The sequence below is a fragment of the Dipodomys ordii genome, unplaced genomic scaffold, assembly GCF_000151885.1.
Source record: "Dipodomys ordii isolate 6190 unplaced genomic scaffold, Dord_2.0 Scaffold183, whole genome shotgun sequence".
Lineage (NCBI taxonomy): Eukaryota > Metazoa > Chordata > Mammalia > Rodentia > Heteromyidae > Dipodomys > Dipodomys ordii.
In genome coordinates this window covers 1,180,950-1,203,009 of record NW_012267399.1, presented here as the reverse complement: position 1 = coordinate 1,203,009, position 22,060 = coordinate 1,180,950, and the positions used below count along the sequence as shown (strand labels likewise).

At 37.3% G+C, this 22,060-nt stretch overlaps 1 protein-coding gene and 1 long non-coding RNA gene across 2 annotated transcripts; both read left to right on the top strand.

The window, feature by feature from the left end:
• The first annotated feature begins 7,802 nt into the window (after positions 1-7,802).
• LOC105999191 (chromosome unknown open reading frame, human C11orf58) lies at positions 7,803-20,750 on the top strand. Its single transcript, XM_013034147.1, has 5 exons — positions 7,803-8,022; positions 13,054-13,137; positions 15,834-15,894; positions 18,299-18,408; positions 19,709-20,750. The coding sequence occupies exons 1-5, from the start codon at positions 7,960-7,962 to the stop codon at positions 19,940-19,942; spliced, it is 552 nt and encodes a 183-aa protein (XP_012889601.1). The 5' UTR covers positions 7,803-7,959; the 3' UTR covers positions 19,943-20,750.
• LOC105999192 lies at positions 8,913-12,425 on the top strand. Its single transcript, XR_001175723.1, has 3 exons — positions 8,913-8,994; positions 10,792-10,878; positions 12,172-12,425. It is a non-coding gene; the product is annotated as an uncharacterized LOC105999192 (long non-coding RNA).
• Positions 20,751-22,060: the final 1,310 nt, after the last annotated feature.

The following is a 22,060-nucleotide window of genomic DNA, read 5'->3' as shown; positions in this document are numbered from 1 at the left end:
TGTATGTAAATATCACCATGAAATTTCTTTGTAAAATTAACTCGTGATAGTAAAAATTAAAAGGCACCATTTTGTACTTGTTTCTTGTAGTACTGGACTTTGAATTCAGAGTCCTGCACCTGCTCTACCACCTGAGCCAGGCCTTCAGCCCAAAGACTACTTCATTCTAATAGGCAAGAATTGTTCAACATTTATGTTCTGGGCAAAAGGAGTATCAACTGGTATAAGTACTTTGAAAACACTCAGCATTATTTTCTGTTTCTAAGCATATAACCAACTGTAATGTGTATGTATTTTCATAAAAGGTACAAAAATGTTTGTACCAATACTATGCATAATTCCCCCAATTGGATATAACCAATATACCCATAAATGGTTGAATTCGCACAACAAGGAATACTACATAGTGATAAAATGAACCAACCACTATTACATATTAACAGTGATGATTCTCACAAACGTGTAAAAGACAATAACATTCTTCTTTTTAGTTATAATAAAGTAATAAATAAATAATAAATCAAGGAAAGTAAGTCATATTTGACTTTCTGATAAGGAATTTTTACAAGAATTAGTCATATATATCCTTTGAACGTTTCTAGTAGTCTTCATGAAGACAGATACAGTATTCAATCAAATACTGTATTAGAAACAGAACAGTCTTGATACATAGTACTTTGTCTTCTATTTTTGCAACTTGTTTATAAAAGTTTATGAGTGGAAGCATCAAAAAGTATAGATTCCTGCTGGAAAAGCACCTACTTGGATTTATTAGCAATTCACTAATTCAAAGATATAATCACTTATAATTTTGTTTCCTTCATACTTAAAAGTATGGCAACTCTTTTTCTTCCTTCTTAAAGCATTTCTTATTACTCAAAAATTTTAAATAAGCTATGATAATATTCTTTATCTCTAGTCTCTTCTAGTTTTAAATTTTTTCCAATTATTTTGTTGAGGGAGGAGGAACAGAATTCTAAGAAGAGCTTTTGTAAGAGGTTCAAAAATATAAAAGCCATTTCAAGCCCAAGACATTTGTAGCCTTTATTTCTTTAGTCCTTGAAAGAGCTTTTTAAATGTTAACTGCAAAGACAGGACTGCTTTCCCATACCACATTCCAGGCTCCAGTCCCTTTGTAGTCTTGAGTTCTTCCCCCTCCCCCACGTAACCTCTAGATCAGTTTTCAAACAAAACAAAACAAACAAACAAACAAAAACTAAAAATAAAATACACCATCCATCCTTAGATATGTACAGGCAGACTTGTAAGATACCATGAAGAGGGTTGCCTCTTAAAAATTCAGAAAATTAAAGTATTTTTTATAATTATTCTATATTTGGTGATTTATTATGTCCAGTAATATACTTTCATTTGTAAAATGATGACATGTTACCTGGAAAGTTATTAAAGACAGATTTTGTTGGCCCCTCTCCTTACAAATGCTAAAGAGTAAAATAAGATATGCTCATCAATATGATCTTAATTTAAAAAAAAAAGTAGGCTTAAATCTTCATAGAATTCACAAACTTTATAGACCATGACAATGACCAATTGCCTTGTGAAGGTTAAAATGTGTTTGTGACTTTAACTAAGTATCACTATTCCATAATACTGTGAAATTTATGTAATAACCTAATCTCAATTGAAAAAATAGAAAAAGAAAAGTGAAAGAAGGGGTGGGTTAGAAGCAATGGGTGACAATGTTGTCAGACACTTTCTATTCATATACTGTTTTGTAGAATGGGTACTTCTTTGTACAACTACTTAAAGATAATAAAAAATTAGAAAGTTTAAAAAGTAAGCTTAAATCAATATGTACAATGTTATTCTGGCTTAGAAAAAAATTAACACATACAATATATCAAGTGTGAAATGCTGCTTACCAAGGTCTTTTTTTTTTTTTTGGTTGTGGGGCTTGAACTCTGGACCTGAGCGCTGTCCCTCAGCTCTTTAGCTCAAGGCAGGCGCTCTACCACTTGAGCTACAGCGCCACTTTACCAAAGTCTTAACAGTAATTTTTATTCCTGGGTAGAGTAATGATCAGTGTCTTTTTAAACGTATTTATTCATTTTGAGATAATGTCTCCCCAGGTAGCCTAGGCTGTCCTCCAACCCATGTTTTCCCTGCCTTATAAACTAAGCATACTGTTGATTGATTGCCTAGTATATAAGCAGTCTAATTTTCACATTGCCCAGGTTAAGAAATAAAAACAATTTTTTGTAGTTTTCAAAAGCTGAAAAATGAACATATGTAATCCCAAATGGCTGGGATTATAGGTATGATGCACCATCAATTCAAGTTTACACTTGTACTTTTAAATTATTTATAAATACATTTAAACTTATCATCAAAGCACACACATTGTACTTTGAATCAAATGTGTTCCTTTTTTCTTTTTTAAGTGGTAATGGAGTTTGAACTCTGAGACTGTGTTTAGTTAGCAGGCATTCTATTACTTGAGGTCCCCCACTCCCTACCCCTCAGCCCTTTCTTTGTCTTTATTTTTCAGATAGGGGCTCCCAATTTTTGCCTAGACTGGTCTGGACCATGATCCTCCTACCTATACCTCCACATAGTTGAGATTATAGGTGTGTGTTCTACTGCATCCATTTTATTTGTTGATATGGGGTTCTGATAAACTTTGTCCAAGCCAGCCACAAATTGCAATCCTCTTAGTCACTGCCTTCCAAGTAACTAAGATTTTAGGTGTGACCCACCATACTAATCAATTCTTAAACTAATATTAAAGAGAAAATATTAGTTTAGAAGGGAAAATACTGACTTAAGATATAGATAGTACTTTATTATTTTTCAGCACATCATATACTTTTAAATATGTATGTCTACTTACATTTATCAATGTATTATATAAGTAGACAATTTAAATTGGGAACTCACGAATCTTACAGAAATATAAAAAGAATATGAGTTAAAATGATAAGTGTCAAATATATTATTTAACTTACTAATAAGGAAAGTGGTAAGAAATTAAAACCAAATTCACTATAGAATTCCATACTGGAAAAAAAATCCACTTACATTGCAAAGAATAGAAAAAACTTATACTGTTATAGGCAGAAAGCACTTAAATAATTTTCAATCTTTCTAAAATTTAACTTTTATCTATATGGTTGTAAAATAGCATAGTTAAAAATCAACAAAAGGACAAAAGAATCGGAGAAAATACTTGCCACCTCTGACAAGGGTTTAACATCCACAATACATGATTCCAAAACTCAACAGAAAAAAAGTAAAATTTAAGTAAAAAATAAACCTTGTCTTATTAAATGTCTTGTCACTTACTGTGACAAACACTTAATTTAAAAGGAAGAAAAATTTTAGCTCACAGCTTCAAAGAGTTCAGTCCATGCTCGGCTGGAATTCCCTGCTTTTGGCCTAAAGTGAGGCCAAATATGGCTGCTAGGCCCAGCACATGGCAGAGGCTGCTAGAACCCAACACTGTGGCCTCTAGTCCAATTCCCAAGAGTCTCTATATCCATCTGAAACCTCATGAGCACCATCTTTTCTGTCCACATTTCTGTTAGCATTCTGGTCTTCTCTCACCAGAATTGCTCATTACACTAAATTTAGAGCATTCTATCCTTTCTGTGTCTACATCTCCAAACTTTACTAAATCCCTCATACAAACTATTTTCCAAAGAATTCTGAACCACATGATCAAGTTTGGTCACAGCAACAATCCTACTTCTCTGGTAACCAATTTTGTATATTGCTCAGACTTTTGTTGTTGTGATAAAGCACTTCAGAAAATTACTTAAAGGGAGGAAAGATTTATTTTGGCTCACATCCTCAGAGGGTTCAGTCCACAGTCGGCTGGGATCCACTGCTTTGGGCCTGTGTTGAGGAAACCTATAGCAGATGCTACTCACTTCATGGCAGCCAGGACACAAAAGCACAAGATAAAAAGGAGTCAGGCACAAAGTACATACCCTTAGTAACCCATTTCTCTCAACTATGCTTTTCCTTCCACAGTTCTACCACCTCTCAATGGTTTATTCAAGTTGTGATTCTGTCAATGCATTAATCCATTTATGAGGGCTGAGACCTCACAATTCACTTTCCAAAAGCCCCACCGCTGAATACTGCTGGCAGTGGTAACCAAGCCTTCAACACATGAGCCTTATGTGGGTCACTTCTTATCCAAACCATAACAGGCCTTCAAGACATTTCTCAAAAGAAGATATAGAAATGAACAACAAGTCCATCATTAACCGCTAGAGAAAAGAAACATATCACCTTAACCTAGTAGAAATGGCTACTATCAAAAAGACAAAAGGTAAGTGTTGATCAGGATCTAAAGAATAGGAAACTCCTCTTCATTGTTGAGAATATAAAGTCATACAGCTATTAGGGAAAACATTATGGAGCTTCTTCAGAAAATTAAAAACATCTATCATGTAATCCACCAATCCTCCATCTGGGTATGTATACACAGGAAAGAATATCAATATGCTGACAATCATCTCTACTCTTGTTAAATGAAGCATTGATCAGAACAGCAAAGAAATTGAAACAACCTAAATATTAATCAATATACAAATGTGGAGAATTGATTACATTTTTTTTTTGCCAGTTCTGGGGCTTGAACTCAGGGCCTGGGCTCTGCCCCTGAGCTTCTTTTGCACAAGACTAGTACTCTACCACTCAAGCCACAGTGCCACTTCTGGCTTTTTCTGCTTATGTGGTGCTGAGGAATCGAACCCAGGGCTTCATGTGTGCTAGGCAAGCACTCTACCTTCCCAGCTCTCAATACAAAAATGGATAAATGTGATTTATATGTATATATGGTACATATATATTGACTACCTTGTATATGTATATATGGTATTTATATTTATATATATACATGGGATATAAATATATACAATGGGATACTACTACTTAGTCATACAAAGAATTAAATCCTGTCATTTGTGCCAACATGGATAGAACAGGAAATTACTATGTTAAGTGAAATAAGCCAGGCACAGAAAGACAAGAACTGCGTGATTTCAGATGTATATAAAATATTAAACAGTTGATCTCACAGACATTAATGGTAGAATGGTAGTTACCAGAGGCAGGGAAGAATAGGTAGGAGGAGTAAGAAATAGGGAATGATTGATCAATTGTACCAAGTTAAACATATATACACAGTATATTGACTATGTATATAATTACATACTATATATATATATATATATATAAAGCTAAAAGGAAATGATTTTTAATGATTTTACACACAAAAAAATAATGTTTGAGAAGACAGATGTTTCTTTAAAAGCAAGTATACATGAATAATCCCTTGAGGGTTTGTTCCTAAACATTTAGCATTTCCCTAACCAGTAACTCAGTATTCAATTTCATAATATTTAATAGTTCTACTTGTGACCAAGTATAGAGGAAGAGCACCACTGAATTTGTGTCACATATTTCTGATTATACTATATAATTTCATGCTTACCTAAATCTTTCTGAATATAAAACTGTGTAAAATCTGATCAAATGATAGTCTTTACAGTTCCTGTTACTTTTTGGCTGGTGATCTTGTTTCATGGTGACGTGAAGATACAGCCATCTAGCTGCCAACAATTCTGGTGAAGAAATAAAAGACATATTGCTAACTCATTAAAACTGTCTGAACTTTTATCAACCAGTAAACTGAATATTTAATAATCTGACTTTACTGATGGTCGTTTTTAATTTCAGAATTCTTTTAGTAGCATAAAAGTATATATTGAGCAATTTTGTTTTATTGGTAATATAGTTTTCTGATTGTGTTTATGATCACTGAATGAGTTTGAGGTGAACTATAGTCGATCTCACAAAACTCGAACACTTGAATACTTCATTGTCATTACATTTACAGAAATCTTAGCAGAATTACAAACAGGTAAAATATTTTAATTTCAGCAAATGATAAGTAATCATTTCCAAAAAATGCTTTTTAGCTTAATGAGTTTGGTCCTTTCTTACCTTTATTCTTGTCTCAGGTGTCCTTGCTTATATTACTTATACTATTCTTCCAACATAATCTGAATTTATGACTTCACAAATTAAAGTACTATCTTGCATTGGACAAAATTCTATAAATGGTTCGGCAATCATCTGAAATCCATAATAGTACAAGTATTTCTATAAAGGCAAACTACAACAACTGCAGAGCACAAAAGCTAATAAACCTTCACAGTCTGCTCTCAGTATGGAACATTAAGTATGTGAAAATGGCAAGAAAATCATCAGAACATAGAAATCCCAAAAGGGAAATAGACAACACAAATTAAGGTGGGAATGGTATATCATTCTACTTATTTTTGTTTTAAAATGGTTGAGGTTTTATTTTCTTTCTTTGCTAGTCCTGGGATTTGAACTCAGAGTCTGGGTGCTGTCCCTGAGCTTCTTGAGCCCCAGGCTCTACTTCCAGCTTTTTTTTTTTTTTGGTAATTTATTGGAGATAAGAGTCTCACCACTTTCCTGACCCACCCTTCCCTCAGTATGAAATAATGAAATAATTCATTTCCTAACCTTAATCACAAAGTCTCTGAATAAATAAGGACAAACAATACTGAATGCTAGATTCGTCTGGTTAAAAACTGAGACTAGAATAATACAAACCTGTAATGCCATTAATCAGGAAGAATAGGTAGGAGAGTCGCTGTCATAGGCTGATAATCAAAAATATAGCAAAAGTGATAGCTGGGTGCCAGTGGCTCATGCCTGTAATCAGGAAGCTGAAATCTGAAGGATTGAGGTTCAAAGTGGGCCTGGACAGAAAAAAATCTTTGTGACTCTACCTCCAAACAGCCAGCAAAAAGCCAGGCTAAAGACAACTCAAGTGATAGAGATCCAGCCAGCAAGACTCTTGACTTCAAACCCAGTTCTAGGAGAAAAAGAAAAGCAAAGCAAAAAGACCCAGACCCTTAAGGTTGCAAAATCTGAAAACTACCTTTAAAGTACAGGGTTTTGTAAGTGGTCTAGTGACTGTGGTGTTGAGGAGGAGGAACCTAAGAAGGAAATGGAAAGAACCAGCAACTGAGAACTGGGGTACCAGCTTTTGTGTGCAAAGCCTTGTAAACTCAACAGACGCGAAGGCCGCAGGCTGTGAATGGATTAAGAGCCACTGCGTTGTCCACTTTCACCGGGTCCTTCTAGGTGAACCGTACTGCAATTTTGTCTTTGTAAACTAAGTAACAGAACGGGGTTTTGTGGCAGGCACAGACTAGGTCTGGTGAAGGGTCCCACAGTACCATCTCCTCGCCAGCTGGGGCCCAGAGCTCAAGGAGGACCCCCAATCCCAAAACTAGCCAACTAACCAGCATTTGACACCATATTGAAGTCACTTCCCTCAGCATGAAAGAATGACAAGAAATCCATTAGAACCTTCTAGAAATCCCGAACAGGGTGGGGATAAGAGGCCATTTTTTAAATGCTTTGGCGCTGAGCAAAGTGTACTCGTTTCCAAAGTCTCACTTAAACCTCTAGGTGTTCAACTGTTACGGAAGCGCTTGCCAGCGGAGCAGAGTCTCACGGTAACATATGAAAACCCACTCTGAAAAAGACTTTCCGCTGCGACGAAACTCGCTCCTCATCAACGCTCGCCACCACACCGGGCCACGCGAAAGCTGCCTTCACAAGCCGAGGAAGGCGTAGCCTCTGAGGGCACTCCCGCCACACGGCGCGAGGTACGCCGCTCGGCCTTCTGGAAATTGTAGTTTTCGTCTTCATCTATCGCCCTTATTCAGGTCAGTGTAAAGTGGCTCGGAAAACTACAACTCCCAGAGTGCCACGTGGTGGCGAGCGGCCGTAGCGGTGACGACTGTGGCGGAGAAGGCCCAGAGGAGCTCTGCGTTCTGGAGTGGTGCTGCTAAGGCCGGTGGCAGGTTGCGGACTACTGGGTGACCAGCTGAGAAGAACCAGCGACTGTGTTCGGCCTTTTCCTCATCAGGATCCCCCGCCACGATGAGTGCCGCCAGAGAATCTCACCCGCATGGGGTGAAGCGTTCAGCCTCCCCGGACGACGATGTAAATAACAATGGCGGAGTGGGTGAGGGTTGAGGCCTACCGTAGGCCCGGGTAGGCCGGGCTGGGTGGAAGAGGAGGAGGAAGCGCCCGGGGAGGCTCTGACGGGGGTGAGCCCAGAAGAAGGACTGGGAAATGTTTCCCAGACCTAATCTGGGTCGGCCCCACGCTGAGCGCCCGCGGCTCGCTGCGGTCGGGGGACGTAGTTAGCCCATCTGGGGAGCGGCTGCGCAGTGAGATAGCGGGAGTTCGGGGTCGTCTTACTTGCAGATGACGCTAATTTGTTAGGTTTTTCAACCCAGGCCCGCAGAGGCAGCGAGACCCTTGCTGTTTTCGGTTTAATTAAATGGCCCTAGGCCGTGGCGTTCGTTCACACTTGAACCCCGAGGCCGGGGTTATTTTTCAGTGTCCTGTGACTAGTAGTAGATGAAAGTGAGGATGCTGTAGAACCGAAACATTGGCGTATGCGTGTCATCATTTGGTCATGGCATCACGGCGAAGGGCCCTAGGCGGGGAGACCTGGCAGCCGTGTTCTTCCCACGCCTTTCCTCCCAAACCTTCAGCTTAACAGTTTTTAAAGTAACAAACCGCCCTGGAACGCAACCTGTTAAATATTGACGGCTGTGCCTGGTGTCAGGAATTCAAAAGATGAATAAGTACGATGCTTTATGTTAGGCGTTTTCGTGTTGTTTGCCCCAGCGCTAGCGACAGTGTCGGAAACTGCAGGTAGCCAGCACACGTAAATCCGGACCCACCCGGTAACGTGATGGAATAGCGCCCGGCAAATATGGAAGGGGGTGTGGAGGAGATCGTCCTTAAGATTCACGAAAGGATATCTAGTTTACTTTCATTTGTTTAAAGCACTCTCAATCTCTAAATTGTATGCACTCAAGGCCTTTCTGAATATCTTCGTGAATCATAGAACGCTCACCGAACTATTTGATGAGGTGGTGGTGAAGACCTCCTTTTTGGATGGTAGGTGGGGTGGGGTTTCTTTAAGGAAATTTATTTTTAGCTCTGCAGAAAGATTAGTCGTAAAGGTTTGGGACCGGCGGCTATTTTCTGAGGCTTATTCTTGCTTCCGAATCTCCCAGCAACTGACATTTTAAATCTCCTGTTGGCATGGTAATTCAGTATTTTTAAGGACCTTATCCGTTTTGTTTTTGTTTTGAGTAGCCTAAGTTTTAGATCGATTTAAAAAGCTATTGTTTTCTTCCTGATACTTACCTGATTTTGTAGGCGTTAAATCAGACACCTGTTTTGTTGGTCTCCAAAATCTTTGAGATTGGCCAAAACCTCCAGGTGATATTATGCAAAGGGATTAAGTGACTAAGTCTCCACAGCTTCTGATGAAATCAATTTAAATTAGATGGCCTTTAATACCTTTCCCTGTCCCAAAAGAAAGCATTTATACTTGAAAATGAAGATTAAAACCTGGGACCTTAGGCTGGACACCAGTGGCTCTTACCTGTAATCCTAGTTACTCAAGAGGCTGAGATGTGAGGATCTCTATTGGAAGCCAGCCCAAGCAGTTAAGTTCCTCACACTCTTATCTCCAACTACCAATTTGTGGAAATGAGCTGTCACTCAAGTGGTGGAGGGCTAGCCTTGAGCACAAAAACTCAGGGCCAGCATTCAGGTTCTGAGTTTAAGCCCCAAAACCTGCACCACCACCACCAAAAAAGCTAAGATCTGAGAATTGTGGTTCAAACCAGCCAGGGTAGGAAGGCCCCTGGGACTTATTTCCAATTAACTACTAAAAAGCTAGACACGGAGCTGTGGCTCAAGTAGTAGAGTACCACCAGCCTGAGCCAAAACTGATTTCAAGCCCTAGTAACAGCGGGCACGCGCGCACACACACACATACACACACACACCTAAAACAAAATGACTATAATATTGGTGATTTATGTTTCTTTTGTAGAATTTTATTTTTACTGATAAGTGAGAGTTGTCTCTACTTGTGTTTTGTTTTAAGTCATGGTTTGTTTGTTTTTGTTTTTTTGATGCCTGTCCTAGAGCTTGAATTCAGGGCCCTGGCACTGTCCCTAAGCTGCTGCTCAAGGCTGGCGTGCTACCACTAAATCCATAGCTCCACTTTGTTTTTTTTTGTTGTTGTTTTTTGGTGCTTAATCAGAGATAAGAGTTTCATGGACTTTTCCTGCCTACTCTGGCTTCAAATCATGATCCTCAGATCTCAGCCTCCTGAATAGCTCGAATTACAGGTGTGAGCCACCAGCACCCAGCTAGAAGTAAATTCTAAAACAGTCACTAGGAAATGTATTAAGGAGGCAAAAGGGAGATTGCAGTCCTATGGCAAAGGATTTTTAAGAATGAAGAAAACGATGGTTTTGTTGGTTTGGTTGGAGTGGAGAAATGAAAGCTATTTTATAGAGAGTGAGAAAATTTGTTTTAGTAGCTTGTAGGGAACCTCTAATAATGTGTCAGCCATTAAGACCTCCTGAATGCTGAAGCTACACTCTTACTACTAAGCTATATCCCTAGCCTATGTTTGTCCATTTAATCATGAATGTGGTGGTAATCCCAGCATTTGGTAACTGAGGCAGGAGGATTGTAAATTTGAGGCCAGCCAAAGCTATGTAATAAAACTATTGAAACCCAAACCAAAGAAATGTTGGAGGGAGGGGGGAGCTGGGGAGGAAGGCAAGAATGTAGAAAGGGAAAAAAAAATCAGGAAAGTTGGGTTTTAACTTCTCAATCATTTCTATAACTAGTTCATAGACTACACACTTCTAATTTGTTCATTTATAGTATGGTATGAAAAAAAGCAGACTTCAAGCAGGTCACCTGCCTCCTTATTTATCAAAATAGACTGTTGTGAGATGCTCTAAAAAAGATGTAAGTAAAAAATCATTTGTAACTTGTAAAACACTCCAAGCTAAGAATCCTATACACAGGTCACCTGCTTACTTATTTATCAAAATAGACTGTTGTGAGACACTCTTTAAAAAAATGTAAGTAAAAACTCATTGTAACTTGTAAAACACTCCAAGCAAAGAATCCTATATAGTTGAAACCAGAAGTACTTCAGAATTTGTAGTATTTTGAGCTATTTGCTTGTACACAGTAAGCTATCTTGGGGATAGAATCTAGTCTAGATAATTTTATATAATATTTTAGTGCACCTCACTTGACTGACCCGACACATCAGGTCATATGTGGAATAAGGAAACTGTCTTTGTAGGTAAAGAATTAACACTAAATTTTAATTAAGTCAATTCTGGGCTCACAGCAAATGATTTAGTGAGAATCAGAACTAAAGTGTGTTACTAATATTTATTATTGGAATTGGCGCTGTGGCTCAAGTGGTAGAGTGCTAGCCTTGAGCTGAAGGACTGAGTGACAGCGCCCAGGCCCAGAGTTCAAGCCCACGGCCAACAAAAAAAAAGTTTAGTATTTATTATTGTATTGAGAAATGGTTAAGACTAAATGTCCTATAAAAAGGATATGAGTTGTCACAGTCAAAGTAGAAATTTGTAATTTAGTAGCTAAAATTACGAGAACATATCCCCTGCAGAAAAAAGAATTAAATCTACAAGTGGTACAGATGCTTTAAGCCCTTCTCCCCATTCTGAGAGCAGTTCAGTGTTACTTATTATTCAGTGTTACTTATTGTATGGCTCAGGTTGGCCTTTAACTTTCAGTTTCCCAAGCCTTTCAAGTGCTGGGATTATAGATATATACCATTAAACTCATAGTCTTTTATAAATAATGTTTAGAAAAATAAAGGGATAATAAAAATGACTTTTTGGGAACTTTAATATAGATTTAACAATAGCAACCCCAAATTTCTACTTTACATTTTTCTGATTTTAATGGTATATATAACTCATTCTCTGAATACAGCTGATTACCATTAGCTGTCATGTGTAAGAACCTGCAACATATAATTAAAAATTTTATATCTATTTCTAATAGGTTTTAGCTTTATCATTACCTGTAGTCCTTTCATTATACATGAAGAGATTTGAAACTTTTGATTACTTAAAAGTTTGTGTTGAAGAGGGGTTTATCATCTTTGATCCATAATTACAAAACATTTGCATTTTCAGATAAACTCAATTAGAATGATCAATCTGATGGGTGTATTCATTTCTGTATCATGTTTTTCTCCTTCACCTTTCTATACAGACATAACCTGCCTTCAGTCTTTCTCCATGTACAAATTGAATCAAGTAAATTTTGATGCACCAACATAAACGATTAAAGTCCCATATCCTTTTATAAAAATGGGAGGTGGGCCCAACTATTACTGCAGAATATTACATGATAAAAACCTTTCCTATTGAATGACTTTCTGATGAGAATAGTATATTTCTTTAATTTTATTTTTTTTAGCAGTGCTGGAGTTTGAACTCAGAGCCTTGTACTTGATAGGGAGGCACTCTGCCATTTGAACCATACCCCCAACCCTTTTTGCTTTTGGATTATTTTTTAGATAGGGTCTCATGCTTTTTAACAGAGCCAGTTATTTGACTTTTGGAGAACCTTTGAGGTTGATTAAAAATCTTAATGTCTCACTCCTAACAAATAATTAAAATGCTCAAAACAAACCAAAAATTTTAATTTGGGTCTAGTGCCTTCTGATAATGTGGTCCCTTAGAATTTCATGTGTTTCAGTTAGCAGTTGTGGCAACTTTCTGGTCCTAGTGATTAGGCCCCTTCAAGACTCAGGACAAAAGATATCAAAGTGTAAGTATCCACTTGAGAGCATCAGCATTACCTAGGAAAGTTTTAGACATTCATAACTTGGAACCCTACTCCATCCATACCCAGTGAATCTGAAACTCAGAGGTATAAAACTTTATCTTAACAAATCTCTGGGTGATTCTGATACACGCAGCCTTTTAGATTAAAAGTATTCTGCTATGAAGTAACAAAAAGGAGTATATTTGAATTCAAATGTGATTCCTATTTAACTTCTTAAACAAGAACAATGAACCCATTAACAGTCATAACAACAGGTTGAAAAAAATCCTTAAAGATAGACTAATCAACTTTTCTCTCCTCCAGCTTGGATCTAGCAATTGGGAGGCAGCAGACCTGGGTAATGAAGAAAGAAAACAAAAGTTCTTGAGACTTATGGGTGCAGGAAAGGTAAGCATCATTGGGTATACATATAATGCTATTTTTTAAGTGAGAACTAAGCACATTTATCAAATTTCTTGTACTGCATGGTTCCCCCCGCCCCCATACTGGGATTTAAAATCAGTCTTGATCTTGTTGGGTTTGCTCATCTGGTACTCTACTTGAAACATGCTTCCTGCCCTGCTTTTTGCTGGTTATTTTGGAAATGGAGTCCCATGGACTTTTCTTCTTTGAACTTTGACCCTCCAGATTTCAGCCTTCTAACTACCAAGTTTTTCTAGACATGAGCCATGGGTACCTAGCTTGCATAATTATTTTTGGCTTTAGGAAATACTTAATTTTTTTTAAAGCATTTCTTTTTTTTTCGGGGGGGGTCTGGTCATAGGGCCTGAACTCTGGGCCTGGGTGCTGTCCCTCAGCTCTTCAGTTCAAGGCTAGCGCTCTACCACTTGAGCCACAGCACCACTTCCGGCTTTTTTCTTTTTGCTTATGTGGTGCTGAGGAATCGAACCCAGGGCCTTGAGCATGCAAGGCAAGCGCTCTACCACTGAGCCACCTTCCCAGCCCCGGAAATACTTAATTTTATACTATTTCTGAACCACATCTAGAATTCCCTGTGCTTATAGCAATAAGTTTGGAGGCTACAAGGAGAAAATTTTGATGTGAAGACACTCAATCCAAAGGAAAAGGAAATGTGAAAGTTTTTGGTTTGCTTTATTTGATTTTGCTAAAGGGTATTTCTTGGCAAGTTATCTTAAAGGAATCTCTGTCCAACTAAATAAATCTGTTGTATTTCATAACTCTCTCCAGACCTTGAGGTGATAGTAATACTTAACTTTAATTTTTTTATATATTTTGAACTGCTTCTCAGCTTAATAAAACAAAGTATAGAGATGCCATGATCTCTAGTAGACACTTTTTGAAGTAAACTTACTTTCACCTAAGTTGTCTTTCTACATACATCCAAACTTGAAAAAAAAAAATAGAAAACTTTTCTTTTTTGAGCACTTTAAAATGAAATTGTGCCCTTTGTTATTTATGGGAATTCATTTTACTTATCTACTATATGCCAGACTCTGTATTAGGTCCTAGAGATCACATATATTAATAATTGGAATCAGGCAGTGGAGAGAACTGGATAAACTCAATAAAATTGCAGTTACTATGCACACAATGATAAGGACTAACAGAAGGACAGCTGTTTCTGGCTCAGCAGTGAAAGAAACTTTTCCAGAAAGAATTGGTTTGAATCTGAAGAGACATTTAACTATACTATAACAGTGAGGCCCGTAGTAGGGAGAGGTCATAAAAAATACTTAGAGGTATTTGTATAGCATCTCATCAATCTGTATTTCTCGATAACTTGTAATGTGTCATAGAAAGTAGACAAGGGCTGGGAAGGTGGCTCAGTGGTAGAGCACTTGCCCTGCATGCATGAGGCCCTGGGTTCCATTCCTCAGCACCACATAGGCAGAAAAAAGCCGGAAGTGGCACTGTGGCTCAAGTGGTATAGCGCTAGCCTTGAGCTGAAGAGCTGAGGGACAGCGCCCAGGCCCAGAATTCAAGCCCCACAACTGACCAAAAAAAAAAAAAAAAGAAAGTAGACAAATCAGGAGTGGGGAATGTTCAGCACACAGGCCATATAAGGCCTTTGAAATCATTTGGCACTTCATAGGACACTAATACATCCCATCAGCTGCCAGAGGAAGAAGTGTGTGGGTTTCAGATGGGGCCTGACCAGCCTCATACTTTTGTTCATGGTTTGTGCTCTACCACTTAAACCACATTTCCACTTTTGTATTTTTGCTGATTAATTGGAGGTAAAAGTTGCTCAGCCTTTCTTCCTATTCTTGAATCTCAGCCTCCTAAATAGGATTATAGGCATGAGCTACCTGCATCTAGCTTTTATTGATAACTTTATATGGTCTTCAAATTGTGTTATAAATATCCAAATGGCCCTTGGCAGAAGTAAGATTCCCCACTCCTGGTTTAAGTAAGAGATTTGCTAAAGCTGTATAAGTAATAGGTTAGGGTTATATAACTGTTCAAGACCTAGAGTTCAATTAGTACCAAAACAAATTTTAAAAAAGTATTTGGTGAACAAGCCAATATTTTGGCTTTGATCTTCATATAATCTGAGTTTATTCTGTTAGGTAACCACAAAATATATTACTAATTCTAACCAGCCAGCATGAATACTTTACTGGTCATCGGAAGAACCAGCTGATAAAGTATGACTAGTGCATAGTACCATCATCCTAGAATAACTTGATGTCATTGTATTTATAATCAGATCTTGTTAATGGTGTACCTTTTGCAATCTAAGAAGCAGCATACTGAATCATTGATTAGTTTAAATATCAACTGGAGTTTTAACGAAGAAAATGGTTATACTGAATCTATCCTATTTAAAATTCTAGTCTGATCTCTATCCCACCTTCATACTTCTATCACTGTATTCTGTTTTAGTGGCACTTAATACATTAATACATTAATAATTTACTAATTTGTTGCATCGGTCTATCTCCCTTTCCCATCCTTACTCTTGCGCTAGTAGAATGTAAGCCCCACAAAGGCAAGGATCTTAATTTATTTCTTTGTCTTCACTATATCATGGAAAGCTAGAATAGTATATAGTAGTATATTCAATAATCATATTAAACTAGTAATCTTAAATTCCAACACATTTTCCACCTTTCTTATAGAAAGAACACACTGGTCGTCTTGTTATAGGTGATCACAAATCAACATCTCACTTCCGAACAGGTAAGTAAATACAATTCAAATGGAACCAACATGAATACTTCATTGGTTATAAAACCAACAGTAAATTTGGTATAAATGATACTTGCACATTTTGGGATATCATTTTATATATATTAAAATAATAATATATATTAAAATATATATTATATAATAATATATATTAAAATAATATTGGATGTATATGAGAGCATTATGTGTAAAAATGTTGCATGTGTCATAAAGTATTAAATGTTGTTTTGATTTTAAAAGACAACAGAAGATCGATATCTCAATATGATATTCCACCAAAGAAACTAAGCTGTTTCTGTCTTTATTCTTAGTGACTCAGAATATACATGTTAATTGTAATGAGAGTTTATACCTTTTCTTGGCAATGTTGATAAATATATCAAATTTTTTCCTTTATGTAAATTATTTGATATATTAGTATGTTATACAGGCTTTAATTTTACTCACCAGTTCTTCTTCTAAAATCTTAGAAAAATATAAACTTACAGAGCCTGAAGAAATAAACTTTTTTAAAAAAATTGAGGCTGGGAAAGCTGTAAAATGCTTGCCTATATATGCCTATATACACAATACCTACATATGCCTACTTACATAGGGAAAAAGTCTTTAAAACTGAAAAGCAGGGCTCTGGTGGTTCGCTCCTGTAATCCTAGCTACTGGGGAGTCTACTCAGGATCTGAGGATCAAGGTTCAAAGCTGACCCAGGCATGAAAGTCCATGAGACTCATCTCCAATTAACCACTAGAAAACCGGAAGTAGAGCTGTGGCTCAAAGTGGTAGAGTGCTAGTCTTGAGTGAAAGAGCTCAGGAACAGCACCCAGGCCCTAGGTTCAAGCCCCATGAATAACACAAAAAAAAAAAAAACACTGAAGCCCTGTACTATTGGCTCATAACTGCAGTCCTAGCCTGTCATCTATTGTGGAGAACATAATTAGGAAAGTATCTGTCGGGGCTGGGAAGGTGGCTCAGTGGTAGAGCGCTTGCCTTGCATGCATGAGGCCCTGGGTTCAATTCCTCAGTACCACATAAGCAAAAAGAAAAAGCCGGAAGTGGTGCCGTGGCTCAAGTGGTAGAGTGCTAGCCTTGAGCTGAAGAGCTGAGGGACAGCGCCCAGCCCGAGTTCAGACCCCACAACTGGACCCCCCCGCAGAAAAAAAAAAAAGTATCCAAGCCAGCCTCAGCAAAAAGTGAGATCCCTGTCTCAAAAATAACCAAAGCAAAAGGGCTGAGCCTAGACTTAAGTAGAATGCATGCCTAGCAAGCTTGAAGCCTTCAGTGCAAAATTCCACTACCACCAAAATCAAAAATTGAAAATGAATTTGATTTATATTCAGTCTCCTAGAAGGTGAAATTTTCACCTGTTAAAGTTAGCCATTTAGCCAGGTGCCACTGACTCAATGCCTATCTATAGTCATGGCTACTCAGGAGGCTCAGATCTGAGAACTGCAGTTTGAAGCCAGCTCAGACATGAAAGTCCAATTAATCACAGAAAAAGCCAGAAGTGGCACTGTGGCTGAAGTGGTAGCCTTGAGCAAAAAGGAGCTCAAGGATAGTGCCCAGACCCCAGAGTTGAAGCCACAGGACTGGCAAAAAAAAAGCCCTAATCTTGGATAAGTTTTAATAATTATAGATGCTGACCTAGATTTAACTTAACAAAATTTCAATTAAATTACCTAATGTTATAATGACTGAGAATATTTTAGAATTTAATGTCTTTATTTTGTGCATGTTACTTCACAATGATATGCATTGTTAGATAAAACAGAATTATTACAATAGAAAAATATTTTAACTGCTGCATTTTTCCCTAAAATGGGGAGTTATGTGAATTAAAGTTAAAGAACCATCATTTGTATTAAAATTGGAATTCACTTGTCTTTATATCCATAAATTAAAATGTCAAGCACAGAAATCCTCAGTTATATTAACATAGCTCTTGAGTGGTAAGGTTATAGGTCAACATTTAGGATATTCTGCTTAATGAAGTATGTTAAAGTTTATGTTGTTTCAACTAGCTGATAAGGAAAAACAGTCATAAAGGAGAGCCATTACAAGGTCACCTTCTGAACAGAATTGTCAACCTTTTCACTGTTTTTATTCAAAAACAGATGATCCTGGTTCACTGATGGTTTTTTAGGTAAAAGTTTTTGGAGAAAGTTTTTGGAATAATATTAAACATTTTGGTAACTCAGGAGTAGGTTCTAAAGAAGTAATGATAACTATATTTATTGTTTATTAGTAACCTTTTATGGTATGTCATTCATAAAAATTCATTAGTCACAATTAGATAATTCAACCCTTAATATAATACCCCATCTGTATTATGGGTTTTTTGTGTAATCATATGTTTTTATTAATTTGACTGAAACATAACCAAAGTACAATGGACATGCAGGGGAAGAAGACAAGAAAATTAATGAAGAACTGGAGTCTCAGTATCAGCAAAGTATGGACAGTAAATTATCAGGAAGATACCGACGACATTGTGGTCTTGGCTTCAGTGAGGTAGTAATTAACTTGTTTTCATTGATTGGGAAGATAATCATTTTCAGTTTCATATCATTTGTTTCTGTTAGATTACCCTAACAGTTAAGAATCTTGACTTAGAAAACTGTCTTTGTGCAGATACTTAATGTATTTTTATTGTCCATCTAGATCTCTAGGTAATCAGAAAAGATTTTTTTATGGGTTTAAATTCTGCTTAATCATTAGGATTTTTTTTTTTTTTTGGTCGGTCGTGGGGCTTGAACTCTGGGCTTGGGCTGTCCCTCAGCTCTTCAGCTCAAGGCGAGCGCTCTACCACTTGAGCTACAGCGCCACTTCCGGTTTTCTGGTGGTTTTATTGGAGATAGGAGTCTCACGGTCTCTCCTGCCCGGGCTGGCTTTGAACCAGGATCCTCAGATCTCAGCCTCCTGAGTAACTAGGATTACAGGCTTGAGCCACCAGCGCCTGGCTTAGGATATATTCTTTATGAATACCATCCTTACAAGTTGTTGTCTTACCTACAAGTATTAGATAAAATACTTTATGTAAGTTTAAAATTTTTGCTTCAGGAGAGGTCTTTCCTAAGTGATCTTATTTTGTATTATGAATTAATATGAAACTGTTGCTACACTAGTTAGTTGGCCTTCAAAGCCTTTTCTTGCTAGGTATCTGTAGCTCACGCCTGTAATCCTAGCTACTCAGGAGGCTGAGATCTGAGTATCCAGTTGCAAAGCCAGCCCTGGCAGGAAACTCCACAATATTCTTATCTCCAGTAAGCCACTCAGAAAACCGGAAGTGGTGCTGTGGCTTCCGTGCTAGAGTGCTCACCTTGAGCTGAAGAGTCAAGGGACAGTGCCCAGGCCCAGAGTTCAAGCCCCACAACCGACAACAAAAAAACAAAAACCCATAAAATCTGTGGCAATGATTGCTTCCTTAGTCATCAGTTCTTGCCTCATCAGTCACAGATCATAATATAGTTTTAAAAATATTGATCTAGGGGCTGGGACGGTGGCTCAGTGGTAGAGCACTCGCCTTGCATGCTTAAGGCCCTGGGTTCGATTACTCAGCAACACATAAGCAGAAAAAAAAAGCCAGAAGTGGCGCTGTGGCTCAAGTGGTAGAGTGCTAGCCTTGAGCTGAAGAGCTGAGGGACAGCGCCCAGGCCAAGAGTTTAGGCCCCACAACCGGACCCCCCAAAAAAAAAATATTGATCTAATGGTTATGAAGTTGGCTGATTTTAAGATTAGATAAAAACTGGAATCATTCCCAGCCTTTGAACTGGCTAATTTTTTGTTTTAAAAGCACCTATTGATGTTTTAGGTAGAAGATCATGATGGAGAAGGTGATGTGGCTGGAGATGATGATGATGATGATGATGATTCACCTGATCCTGAAAGTCCTGATGACTCAGATAGTGATTCAGAGTCAGAGAAAGAAGAATCTGCTGAAGAACTTCAAGCTGCTGAACACCCCAATGAAGTGGAAGATCCGAAAAACAAGAAAGATGCAAAAAGCAATTACAAAATGATGTTTGTTAAATCTAGTGGTTCATAACTCCAAAATACTTAAGTCTTTGTATTAAAAGTAAGCCTTATTGTTATAATGCACAGTGGAGGACTGCTTATAGAGCACAGACCTTTGTATTATAATTTTTAAAAAGGCCCTTTTAAATAATTACAAAGAGTGTTTGCTTTCAAATGTCATGGGTTACACTTTTATGAGCATGACTATAACCATTTTTGTAAAGGGTAAGAGTTGTATAAAATTAAATAAATACAGTACTCAACTTCTTTTCATATTAGCATCATCACCCCTCTAATCTCACCTTTTTTACCCCTTCAGATGCAGTATTGGGTACTGGGGGAGAGAATTTTGTTTGGTAGCTATTTCACCTTTTGTTTGTTTGTTCCTTCTTATTTTTCTCATAAAATTTGATACTGTGACGTTTATGAAAAATACTCCCTTAATTTGTTAAAGTAGAACTGTTCCTTATGAATATTTCTGCTGCTGATCACAGTCTGTAAATTATTATTGGCAAAATATTACATACTTAGTTTTACTGATTCAGCTCTTCTCTTTTGGACCAAAGCAACATGGGAGCATGAACATTAACACCTGTTAGGATGGAATCACAACTGTCAATGTCAGGAACCCCCAAAACATCTTTATATGCTTTGGATTACATTGTATGTTAGATTTTTGATAAAATTTGACCGGTTTTTACAGAAGAAATTATTTCTGTGATCATTTAGTCCTGACTATAGAAATATGTAAAACTGGATTTTTTTTAAAGGTAATATGTGACCAAAGTTCCTTTCTTTCTCCTTACAAGGTCTAAATAAAGAGAAAGCAGTTTCCCATATTTTGTTGTGATAACTTTATCCTCATTATTTGAAAATGAGGAACAGGCCTATCAATAAGAAACTGAAAAAGAAATTTAATACCAGTGCTGTTATTTTATCTAATTACTAAAAGTATTTATAATTTTATTGCTACTCATCTTACTGTTGTATAGTTCATTTGTTCAGTAGAGTCATACAAATGGACTGAGTTTAGTCAAAGAATCTTTGAATATTGTTTTCAAAATCTTAAGAATGTGAGTCAAACCTGTTTTGTGAGCTGAATTACTATACGGTATATATTTGATGTGTGGACTTTTTAAAAAGCCTGTATCTTGAAATTTATAATTAGAGGAGTACAGGCACTAGAGCAATTGTTTCTGTTTATAAACTATATTTTGGAGTATTTTTACATATGTCAGACTCCCCTCAGGGGTCATTTCTTATATTGTTTTAATATAGGTGTTGACCTATCTATATTAAAACATCAAGTCTGGATGGTAGACAGTTAATATGTAACATTTAACATATACTTGGTTTAAAGAAGTTTGGCTTTATTCAGTTCAAACATTTTACCATTAATTTTCAAATATCTTGCTTGTGGGACTGCACATTATAATTAAAGCTGGGCACCAGTGGCTCACACCTGTAATCCTAGCTACTCAGGAGGCTGAGATCTGAGATTCATGGCTCAAAGCCAGCTGGGGCAGGAAAGTCTGTGAGACTTAGCTCCCATACACCACCAGAAAATCAGGAGTGGCACTGTGGCTCAAGTGGTAGAGTACTAGCCTTGAGCTGAAGAGCTGAGGGACAACGCCCAGGCCCAGAGTTCAAGCCCCACAACGGGCAAAAAAAAAAAAAGTAAGTAGAAAAAAAGGACCAAGTTGCAAAGGGAAGACAGCATTAAGTTTTTAAAACTGTATTTTCATCATTTCATTCATTGGTTCTGATATGTAAATAGAAGTACCTTCCAAATAACTATACTCCAGGAATTTTTTTCCTCTTCTAATAGAAAAATTCTAATTTCAATTCGTATATTGAACAAAAAAAATTCAGAGTTGAGATAAATTTGTTTGTTGGTCCCTGTGGCTTGGTATGCTAACACCACACTAAACATCATGGCTATCTTAAGTGAACATTGGGGATTTTTCTTAGCATATGCATATACAAAAACATTAAAAGATTTGTTCTGCCATGTTCAATATGTACGCGTGTGTATACACATATATGTATATGTATACATGCATGATGCACCTGTTTGAGGCTTCCCAGCATTCCTAGGATGACAAGTGTGTATCACTGCATATAGCAGCAGTCTCAGACTTTTTTTTTG

Coding starts and splice junctions, on each gene's coding strand:
- LOC105999191 (XM_013034147.1), top strand. CDS start 7,960: ATGAGTGCCGCCAGAGAATCTCACCCGCATGGGGTGAAGCGTTCAGCC. Junction 13,138..15,833: donor GACTTATGGGTGCAGGAAAG/GTAAGCATCATT, acceptor CCTTTCTTATAG/AAAGAACACACTGGTCGTCT. Junction 15,895..18,298: donor AACATCTCACTTCCGAACAG/GTAAGTAAATAC, acceptor ATGGACATGCAG/GGGAAGAAGACAAGAAAATT.